The 11,528-nt window shown below is 40.4% G+C and overlaps 1 protein-coding gene across 1 annotated transcript; it reads right to left on the bottom strand.

Moving 5' to 3' along the window:
* Positions 1 to 1,189: 1,189 nt before the first annotated feature.
* On the bottom strand, positions 1,190 to 10,674 carry NSUN4 (NOP2/Sun RNA methyltransferase 4). The gene is made up of 6 exons (XM_048498560.1): positions 10,517 to 10,674; positions 7,628 to 8,031; positions 7,072 to 7,226; positions 4,393 to 4,547; positions 3,441 to 3,565; positions 1,190 to 3,016 (listed from the first exon to the last, which is right to left on the bottom strand). Exons 1-6 carry the CDS (start codon positions 10,628 to 10,630, stop codon positions 2,740 to 2,742), a joined length of 1,230 nt encoding a protein of 409 aa, XP_048354517.1. The 5' UTR covers positions 10,631 to 10,674; the 3' UTR covers positions 1,190 to 2,739.
* Between the last annotated feature and the right edge of the window lie 854 nt (positions 10,675 to 11,528).

Below are 11,528 nucleotides of genomic sequence, written 5' to 3' on the forward strand. Positions count from 1 at the left end.
CTTACAAAACAGAACAATTAAACAATAAAAACCTGGCACCTTAAAATACAGTATCCCATGAGATGGAACAATTTAAGTTATACTTTTTTTCAGAGTCCTTACAAACATGTTAACATTTAGGATCCTTGACTCATAACTTTTTTTTTCAACCTTTGGAGCATGTTTACACCTCAGCTGGCAGACACCTGGGTCATAAATAAGTTTAACAATTAACTCTTTTGGAACAGAGTGGATATACTGTCACTATCCTACTACTGAGTTCACTGGTTGACCTTAGGACCATCGCTTGCATGCTAACCTATCTCACAAGGTCCTGGTGAAGACAAAACAGATGGAAGAGAATCATATACACCGTTTTCCCCAAAGGCTGGATAAAAATCAAATAAAACAGAGTGCGAAAATCCACTGGCATGTCATTATTTCTGGATTGTTACGCGGATAAGGATTCTTATATGAACAACTTGACATAGGTATGTTCCCTGACAGACACTGCGATCAGTGAGTAACAATTTACTGGTGATCTCTGGCCTGAAATATGTTCAGTTAGCCTTGGCAAGGGCATTTTTGGCCCTGACCACTACCTGAGGGAACACTTTGTCGAGCAAGACCTGGGTCTTGTGGAACCTGATGAAATTCTACAGGGCCTGCAAGACAGCTGTTTCACCAGCCTGCTACAGTTGTACCATCCAAATGGCCTTCCTCTTCCCCTCCCCTCTGCTGTTCATATTGTCAAGGTTATTCAATGTATTATTTTAATGTAAATTGATTTTATTCATCATCTGGGGATTTAATTGGTTGTATATTTATGGTTTTATTCTTTATGGTTGTATCTTGGTTGGATGCCACCTGGAGTCCATAAAGGGAAGGGTGGCATATAGATCCAACGAAATAACAATAATTTTCCTACATACACAATTTGATATCAAGGGGCTTATGTGAATTCCTAGCGTTGTAGGATTTGATATTTAAACCAGCATGGTGGTGGTTAACAGCAGTGAACTCTAATCTTTCTTGAGAACTGAGTTTGCTTTACCACTTCTCTGCATGTGTAGAGGACTCTAGTATGGAGAACCTGTCCGCAGATATAAAGCAGTTACCCAGAGTAGACAAGCTGAGCTTGTAGTCCACCTGCACACACTGCAGCCTCTCTCTCCTTTCAGGAAGAAGAAAAACTCCACACAAGATGTCTTTCCACAAGGAAGGCTTTTATCATATAGTTGTAATATGTACAGAGCTACATACACAGATATGGAAGTCAAACAAAGTGCTTCGCCAAACAAGTTTCCCAAAAGAACAGATACACTGTACAGTGCAAATACTTTTATACATTGATGAACTAATCACATTAAAGGCCATCTGGAACTGGTTTGATCCAGTCTAGCTGTCATTTGACTCCTTTTTCTGACTCTTACTTCTGCTGCCTAGGAGATGATCTACTGTTGATAGTACATGTCATGACAGAACCAGGTTTGGTTCCCTACTCCTACACATGAAGACTTCTGGGTGACTTGGGCTATTCACAGCTCTCTCAGAACTCTCTCAGTCCCACCTACCTTACTACCTTACAAGGTATCTGTTGTGGGGATAAGAAGGGAAGGTAATTGTAAGTCGCTTTGAGACTCCTTACGCTAGAGAAAAAGGGGTATAAAAGCCAACTCTTCTTCTTCTAGGCCAATCCAATCCTAACCAGGATTTTATATCCACGTTAGTTGTAAGGGTGATTTAAAAACTCTAATTGGTAGGATGGATCTAAGGAGCTATAGTCCAAATGCAGTAACATAATAATTTCTGCTACACAACTGAACCCTGGAATTTCAGATTATGTGCAATGCTGGTTTATTTCTATCACCATCTCTGAACGTTGTCCCATGCTCTTTCCCAACTCTATTCAGTTACATTATATCTAGAACTTGTGAACAAATAAGGACACTTCCTGCTGCATCTGATGTAGTCTTTTCTACTCAACGAATGACCTTGATTTGATCAGGTCCTTTTGAGATGTGAACCTAAAGAACTAGTTACCCTCTGATATCTGACCCTGCAGATCTCATGCAGACAATAAAAACTTTCCCCCCCTAAACTGGCATTTAAAAGATAACAATAATGGTCTTGTTATGTTGGTTTGAGGATAGAAGACTCCACAGAGCATGTAGTCTGCCAGGTTCAGCTTGAGAAGTAGCTGACAGGCATGTGGCAAATGCATGTATCACACCGTCTCTGCTTCAACTCAACATTGTCAGAAATCGGCTGATTTTACAGCATGCCAAGGCATATGTTTTTCTTCCCCAGCCCCTTCCCCACCCTTTGACTTAATATCTGGTCTAAAGGACAGCTCAATCCATGGAAAAATATGAAGAAAAGCACAAAAAGTTAATATTTCTGTTAACATTTTTTATTCAGTGGTTTCTGGGAAATATGAGGAGCAACTTCCCAGAACTTTGCCTATGCAGGTAATCCACATGACAGAAGTAATGTATAAATACCTCTAATGGGTGTAGGGCAGCATTCATAGGCATGTGACTTAGATGGATCTTCCAGGCAGTGGCACAAAAATGTTGTTTCCCAAGGCACGGACTGTCGATGCACAGATGTTTTTGGCAACCAATCACAGGTCATGAGAAACATGCAAAGCTGAAGGCGCAGTCACTTCAAGAAAGATGGTTGTGCCGTTTTGGAAATTCAATAATCAAATGACAAACGTCAGAAGCAAAGCTCCTTCCATAGACTACTCTGTCTATTCTATTCCAATCTGCGCAATTTGCAAAAGTACATGGGTCCAAAGTTGGCTGTGAGGTGGGGAAGAACAAGCTCCCCAAGTCGGCAGTTAGGAAAGAAAGAAAATGTGCCCTGGAAAAGTCTCCGGAAAATACTTAGATCCTCAACATGGACTTCAATGTTGTATTGGATTTTTAGTAACTCCACTGCTCTCTCAACCACATACTCATTCTGAAGCTGGGACAAGGAACATGTTGAGTACACCACCTCTCCTCCTGGCTTGGCAGAAAGGATTGCAGAACTGGAGAAGGAAAATTAGAAAAGTATGTTAAAGGGGAATGACCTAAAGCTGAGGTGAGTCACATGCTCATCCATGTATCATGTAGCAATTCAAAGAGCACACAGGAGCTGTGTCCCTTTCCCTCTAATCTAAATCCCACTGTCAAGTGTTCCTCCGATCACAAAACAAACCATTTAAATTCACAGAATCAGATTCTTCCCGTGTCCCATTAATCTAGTACTTGGACCATCATTTTGATAAAGCATCATCATGTGCTCCTCTTACAGACAAGCAGTTTTGGAGGCTAGTGACTTTGTAAGGAACATCTTTGTAATGGACGTCTTTGTAAGGAACATGAGTCCTATTCTACACAGTTTAATGCAGTTCACTGTATAAACAGATTAGCATAGTTCAGCAGCTATTGCATATGGTCCGGCTCACTCACACAAGCAACTCCAGCTGCAGCATTGGCAACATCTGACGCTCCCCTTTTCTCATGTTTTTGAACATGTTATTGTCCTCTTCCAGGACTGAATGCCGGTCATTTGTGCATGGCACGTCCACAAGCACCTGCACAGAAAAAAAATTCCTTCAACAAAAATGACAAGCTTTCCTCCTCTTCTCCCCACACCCAACCCCTTGTTTATTTCCTCCCAGTCACACATGTATAGGCAAGTTTCTTTTAATCCATTTCACTGGTAGGACTATTTTTCTGTAGCTGTGAGGTTTATTTAGAAAACTAAAAGAAAAATTCTCAGGTTCCTTTGTAAAATATTAGTGGACTATAAAAACAATTCTAAGCAGATCTACTCAGAAGAAAGTCCCATTTAAACAACTGTGTTTGCTCCCAGGAAAGCGTTCTTAGGACTCCAGTTTGTGTTAGCTTGCAGATCATGAAATTCATGTCACATTACCAACTATTCATAAACCCCTTGCATGTAAAAATAATGTTCATACAAGCCAAGTCAAAGAAAATTAAATTCTCTGCTAACCATACATTTGGATAACTAGAAATGTTACTATCAATATGACAGAGGATTACACTTAGAAGTTAAACAGGAAATATTTAGAATTCAACAACAGAAATAGATTCTTCTACATTATGTTCAAGACCTATGTTTTCCTTTCTGAGGCTATACAAGAAGCATTCTCTCATTACTTAATTATTAGAACACTAGTGTCTTCATTCCAAAAAGAAAAAGTGCAGGTCTTATCTTAGTAATTATCAGTGATATCACTAAAAGAAAACTGAAACATGAAGCACAATGTTTTGTCTTGTCATACAGAGAAAAAAAAATCTAAAAGAAAATCTGTTTGTATGTTCAGCAGCAGATATCAAATGATAATGGCAAGGCAGTGGCTCCATTCCCAAGAATGCTGGCTAGGATATTTCTTACCCTATCATAAGTGTTTGCCTCTAAATCTCTCCACTTCCTTCCATCCCATGATGTAATCCGAAGTATATCACAGATGTTTTGGGGAACGTAGCTACGGAGAACTCTATTCAACCGGCCAGTGCGAGAAGCAGAGATATCGTTGGCTGCTAGTTCTCCTGTTGCAAGAAGGACATCAGCATAAACCAAATGTAGCAAAATTCTGGAAACTGTTCCAAATCTGTGCACAACAGAGAACCAATGGACACATTCCTACATGCCACTGGAACTGATGCATGTCATTTGCTCTCTCTCATGGACAATCAAACCACCAAGTTATGTTCAGCTTGTCATCTCTGTAGATTCCCCGCAGAGGGAAAAGATAATGTTCTTAACATGGAACTGCAAAGGCTTGGGAGAGATTATTAAACTTCCAGTCTCAAGGCAGCCCCCTGAAGCTTCTACATAATCCAAAACATTGTATGATGTAAGCAGAGAGAAGCAAGATGCATCACACCAGAACACCTGACAAGCAAATGGATCCAGAAAATTCAAATAAGTGAGGCCAAGTTTCATGCTATGGCATCTGTAAGGTTGCGTTCCTACACATACTTAACTGGAAGAAAATACTACAGAACAGAGTGCAGCTGAGACTTGATCTGCACATGCAGGAGAACGAGGAGACAGAATGGTGAAGGCCACATTCTGTTGCTTGGAGGGAAGGGGGATCCCATATACTGAATCCTTGGAAATAAAAAATAAACAAGCCCATCAAGTAGAAAGGCAAGACGTTTTCACAGAGGTTCTCTATGCTGGTTTTCCATTTGCAAGAAGTTGTTTATATAAGCAGCATTCCAAAAGGTAATCATCTACCTGCCACATTCTATTCACCCTCCTCAACACTCTGTCACCTTATTCTGCTGAACATGTAGTTCATTCACAACCATTCTTTTGTGAGATAAGAATAAGTAGCTGCTGAGAGAAAGGAGGACACACTAATAAGCAGAACAATCTTTTCATGCAGTTTACAAGCCACACATTAGCCTTGCAGAAGAAAAGTAGGGGAAAACAATCTGTAATACTAAGGACATTAATTTTGTAAGCGAATTGATCAATGTTTAAAGCAGTGTATAACAACATTAACATTAAACATACACACACACGCACACCTTTACATCAAGTGTCCTGAAGTGAAAAGACAGGCTGCAATCATGAATGATATGGCCCTAGTCCCAAGCCCGTTTGTTGAGGGGCAAGTCTCCAGTCAACTCAGTGAATCTTGCTTCTGAACATGTTTAGAAATATCCATAGCTTCCATAATGTTTGAATCCACAGCTTCCATAATGTTTAAGGAAAGGAAAACACTCTGCAGAAGACTCTGATAATGGAGCTGGAATCATCCAGTTCAGCCTCTCCACTGAAGGTGGCTTTGGCAACCTAATCTAGCTAAAAGTAGGTAAACAGTTTAACAATACCCTTTTCCACCGAAAGAGCTAAGTGTGGTCAGTTGTAGTTCGGCAGAAGTCAAAGAAGTAAGTTTCCACAGGTGAAAACAGTCCCGAATGTCTATAAGTATCCAAGAATCGTTTTTAAAAGCAGCCTTCGTCAAAACCATCATTCTGCACACTATTAAACATAATAGGTTAATAAAAGAGCATTTATATTGCCTAGAACAACCATTGGCGAAACTGGTCTTTTTCAAAGACATTCCTTTCTGTTGAAAAAATGGCTGACAGAGCAGGAGTGGACATTTCAAATCTTGTGCCATTTGCAGAATGTTCCCAGGGGTTTCCTTTACTTGCAGTTCATCCAAAAGCCATTTCAATGAAAAAAGCAGATGAATAAAGTTTGTTTTTTCTGGCCATCCTGTGCACGTGTCGTTTTCATCTTTTTTTTGTTGTTTTAAATGACAAATCTTTGTAGCTTCTCTGACACCATATGAGAATTGCAGCCATCTGGAAGGCACGTCTACTTCCCATTAACAAGTAATTCTACCCATTACTGTCAGTTGAGAATAGATCAGCCCATTGGACAGAATTATATCTTACGTTGCCCCCTCTATGACAACGTCTGAGGTAAATACCTCAACCAAATTCTATCTGAAATTAATGGCTCTGATGATGACAGATCGTGTTTTATTTTGACTGATGTTTTCCCTAAGGTCATGGTTAAGGAAGCTATTTTACTTTTCTAGCAACTATTTTAAGAAGGAAATTAGTTGTAGATTAAAAATTTTAAGCTAAACTGTGATGTTTGAATTTTATTGTTTTGCACTTCTATGTTGTTACAAATCTTATCTTAGCATACGATTTATGCTGTCTTTATAACTGTGATGGTTTATAGCTCACAATAAACTACTACCGCTACTACTTAAAAAATGACGGCAGCAGCAGCAGGAAGGCTCCTGAAGCTCACACAAAATGGCAGGCGCAACAAAAAGGAGAGTACGATCTCTAAACAAGAAGGAAGCGGGGAAAATGAAATGTAACTTTGTGTACCTCTCCCTGGCCTAATCCTCAATCTCCTACAAAGTGGTAAGGACAATTTTTTTTTCTTTCAAGGGGGAGGGAGAGGAAAAACAGAACAAGGCAGACACTAGGACCCTTGCGGAACATTTGCATTTAGATCTTTCACTGGAAAACAGTGTAGTCCTCTTATACCAGAAATCTATAGAAGAGCAAAGTTGAGAAGAATTTTACTTACGACAACATCCAGTCTGTAGAAGTGCTAGTGTCTTTCCACCTGGTGCTGCACAAAGGTCAAGGACTAAATCACCAGGCTGCACATTGAGAGCCAATACAGGCAGGACTGATGCAGCATCCAAGAGGTAGTAGCCCAGGATTCCAAGTGTGTCTGGTCTTCAAAAGAAGGAAAAGTAGGACACTAAATCAACAATCTGCACAAGAGATACTAACAGTATAACAGCTGCTATTGATAACATTTCTGACTTCATTCATGCTTCAGCATCCATTTGCAAGAGTGCCTTCAAGTACACTGAGAGAGTACAAGATCCTGATAGGGACTGTGACCCCAATCTGCTTTTTCCCCATCTACTTAACTTATCCAAGGAGAGAGGTCCATACTTCATGATATTAAATGAAAAAGATTCTAAAGAAAAAACTAAGTAAATTAAACAATCAGCATCAGAAAAGGGATTTGTTGCCACTGACAGCCGACAGACATTTTAAAAGATTAGAACAAATCTTTTCAATTTGACAAATGTTTAAGAGTATACCAAAAAAAATTGTCTTCTATGCACCTGGCAGGAGGAAAGAGGCTGAGGTCTCCTTTGGGGAACGTGTAACATTTGATGTTGGGACTAATTAGTGTAGAAAGACAAGGAAGTGGCTGTAGTTGAGGCTCAGCAGATACAGCCAGAGTTCCTGTTAACATGGCTGGTTCACTAGCCTGTTGTGCTGCTGTAGAAGCCAGATCTTGCACCACTTTCTGAGATTCCCAAATAAAATCCACAGCATTCAGATGCTCCAGTTCCTGGGTGACTTGCTGTATATTGGAGAAATTGTTGAAAAGAGCTCCGTATTTCTGCTCTGAGAGAAGACTGATACGTATCGAAGGCCAGAGGCTGTCAAACTGCACACTGTAGTTTATGTCGAAATTCTGCAGAGCCAGTCTGATAGCAGAGAGCTTAGGACGGGTGGCTGCCTTTAAAAGGATTAAGAACAACAGATTTTTTTAAAAAAAAAACAGGTTTCCCAATGGTGATAAAGAAACAACAGTTCCAGGTCAGTTTTAGGTTCCAGATGAGACTCTGAGAGGCCAATGCCTGCAGGATTGCCATAGCCAACCTGTCTGATATTATTAAGTCCGCCAACTGATTCCGTACCTTGAAGAAATCTGCCCTTTCAACTGAATGAACTGCACACTGTATGTTAAGTCAGAAAACACAACCTGAAATGCAGTACCTTATATTACTTATATTACTAATTATTTTACTATTACTACCTTATATTACTAATGACAAAGTAGCTGTATCGAGAAACCTAGACCCAGATAACATTTGCAATCAAATGAAGTAAAACACTCAATCAACACACCTGCATTTCCAAAGCATGCTCTCTGGATATTTAAGATTACAGCAGGGGGGTGGTGGAAGGGAGTATTTCCACATAAACATTTTTATTATTCTAATAATTCAGCAAAAAAAGCCAATAAAATTAAGCCAGAAATATTGTGTACAATTACTTGGAAATAAGTTCATCTGTGAGGTTTTCTTCTGGAACTTTCTGTCTAAGGAGACCCAGGCCCTGATGGATCCCCAGTTATGGAGGGCCTGTAAGACAGGGATGTTCCACCAGGCCTATGGCTAAGGGCAGCAGCAGCTTACACCTATTTAGCAGCCTGGACTTTTGTGTTTCCCTCTGACTCACCTCATTCTTCCAGCTCTCTCTCCCTAGTCTCCCTTTTTATCTGTTTGCCTAGTCTGGACTCTTGACAATTCCCCCACACTGCTGCACTTTAATGTCTTAACAGCTGAGAGGGTTGACTGATTAGAGAGCACCATTTTTTAACTGTATTAAATTCTCTAGTCTAATGTATTAATTTCTTAAGTTGTGTGTTCTATATTATTATTATTGTACTGATGAAGTTTTTATCTTGTTATAAACTGCCTGAAATCCTGCTTTGGCAGGGGAAAGGTGGCATATAAATGAATTATTATTATTATTATTACTGCAAAACTTCAATTGATCAGAAGTTACATTCTCTATTTAAACCATATTCCTTTCCCATCATATTTCTCTAGCTACACATATTCCTAAAGAATTCCTAATTCTTTATATTTCTCTTTGGCTCAAATGTTGCCTACCATAGCTTCCAACAAGAAATACAAACAAGCGCCACTGAGGATAGGTTTGTGGACTTTAATCTGGGTCCAAATCTCTTTTTGGTCATGTTCAATAAGTGACTTTAGTTAATGACACGTAACTTTATTTATCTCACCAAATTGTTATGAAAACAAAGTTAGGAGAGCAAGAATCAGAGAGGAAGGGGATACAATATTTAAATAAATACAAACCAAGGGGATTTATTGCAAAGAATCCCATGACAAAAAACAAGATATGGCTGCAAATATTCCTACAAAACTTAATAACCTTTTCAGATGGTACTTAGAAGTTCCTGTTGTCTATCACAGCCCTCAGTGGGAACAAAGCAAACAAAAAATAGCTCAGAATTTTCTATGGCAATCAATTTGCATACTGGAATTGTGACAGCCCTTTCACATTTCACTGAATGCCCTTAGTAAGAAAGATCCCTAGAAGCTCAAATGATTAAACTGAGGCAATCATACTGTGCCACGGAGAGAAACACATCTCACCATGACGTGACTCTAAAGATACCAGCCACAAATGCAGACTAAACATCAGGAGCCAAAAGTACCATACCACAACCACACAGCTTGGAAAACCCACAACAGTCAGCTGATTCTGGTCAAAAAAAGCCTTTGTCAATAGATCAAGGCTATCCTACTGTGGTCAAAATATGAGAAGACAAAGTCACTGGAAAAGTTGAAAGCAGCACGAAAAGAGGAAGATTCAATGTGAGATGGACTGACACTATAAAGGAAGCCAGGGCCCACAGTTTGTCACACCTGTGCAAAGATACTACTAGGATGTTTTGGAGATCATTAATTTATTTGGTCACTGTAGGTAGGGCTGCCAGCTCTAGGTTGGAAACTACCTGGAGATTTCAGGACGGAGCCTGGAGGGGGGGTGGGGAGTCTCCAGAGGGCAGGGACCGTAGCCAGGTATAACACTGTTGAGTACACCCTCCAAAACAGCCATTTTGTCCAGAGGAAGTGTTCTTGGTTGTCCAGCCAAAGGTCAGAAGACATTTAAGACACTTAGCAGATAAAATGAAGAGCCAACACATGCGCACTTTACAAATAAATGTGCTTAAATCCCACTTTCGTGTGTGGTAACACGAAAATTGGTCAATGCGCATAGCAAGAAAAATCAAGTGTATGCTGTACACAGACTGTACGTGCATTCACTGTAACTTGTGACTAGGACTGAGGATAAATCTGGGTGTGGCGGTGGAAGGGACTAGGAAGCACCCCGAGGGGCGGGAGGGCGCGATTCATTTTTGCCAGTAGCTGTTCCAGAGTCATCCGACCTTCCCTCCCGCTCACCCATTTCTTCTTGTGCCGGTGAGTACAGGAGACGGAAAAGGCTCTGGTCCACATGAGCCCTAAGAACGGCCACCTTTTCCCCCCAACGTGTGCAGCAACAGAGGCAGCCGCCATGGCCAACGCCGGCAAAAGTCCCGCCCCGAGATGCCTGGGAATCGTTCACAGGCAACAGTCCGGAAATTTCGTTGGCAGGAAGTTTCTATCGAGTCGATTCCCCCTCCCCCACATTTGTGTTAAAGGAGCCGTTAGAAGAAGTCACGCCAGGCAAAACTGGGCTGTTACCACCGGTTCTACTCTGAGAGTAACGCAGACCCCACGGGGGAGCGAAATGGAAGCAGTTCAGCGCCTCCGGCTGTGATTGCTCGAACTGCCTCCGAAGTTCACAGCTCTGCTACACTTACAAGTGTTCTCAATAGAATTTCAGTACCATTAAACGACCCACATAAAAAAATTAAAGTCTCAGTACCGCTTTAAAACACCAGCAACAACGAATCAGGCAAAATATTTTTTCACTGATTAAAAAAAATTAAAAGTCTCCAGAGATATTCCCACAATATTGGAGCTGTAACAGAAAAGGCCCTTCTTTCTCATAGCAGCCAATATTGCTTCTACTTAAAAGATGGAATACAAAGGAAGGGCTTGTTGGTTGATCCTAAAGATCTTTAAAAGATTTAGGGAGGTGCACCTGGGTTTTTCTCCAAATGGTGAATCATTGAAAACAAAGAATGCTCATTTATTTATAAAATGTACATCCTCCTTTTCAGCACATTTCAGAGTATCACACAATTATAATTTTAATAGTTAAGTACAGATCACTAAAATCCAGGACAGAGAATCAACAAAATGTCTACACCAAAGAAACGCTCTAGGGAAAACTGATTCATGTACATGGTAACTGCCAAACACTTAATTAAAAGAATACTATATGAACACTTGCCAGGAGAGAAGCAGGAAGGCAACAATGGATGGCTATTCCAAAACTCCTGTAGCTCAAGCTGAAGGAATACGCCTA

This window comes from Sphaerodactylus townsendi, linkage group LG05, assembly GCF_021028975.2.
Source record: "Sphaerodactylus townsendi isolate TG3544 linkage group LG05, MPM_Stown_v2.3, whole genome shotgun sequence".
Taxonomy (NCBI): Eukaryota; Metazoa; Chordata; class Lepidosauria; order Squamata; family Sphaerodactylidae; genus Sphaerodactylus; species Sphaerodactylus townsendi.

What these genes read in the sequence shown, in the direction of transcription:
- NSUN4 (XM_048498560.1), bottom strand. Translation starts at nt 10,630, where the DNA reads ATGGCGGCTGCCTCTGTTGCTGCACACGTTGGGGGGAAAAGGTGGCCG. An exon ending in AGCCTCTTTCCTCCTGCCAG is followed by an intron (nt 7,227 to 7,627) that starts GTGCATAGAAGA and finishes CTTCTTTTGAAG; the next exon opens with ACCAGACACACTTGGAATCC. An exon ending in CTGCAGCTGGAGTTGCTTGT is followed by an intron (nt 3,017 to 3,440) that starts GTGAGTGAGCCG and finishes TTCCTTCTCCAG; the next exon opens with TTCTGCAATCCTTTCTGCCA.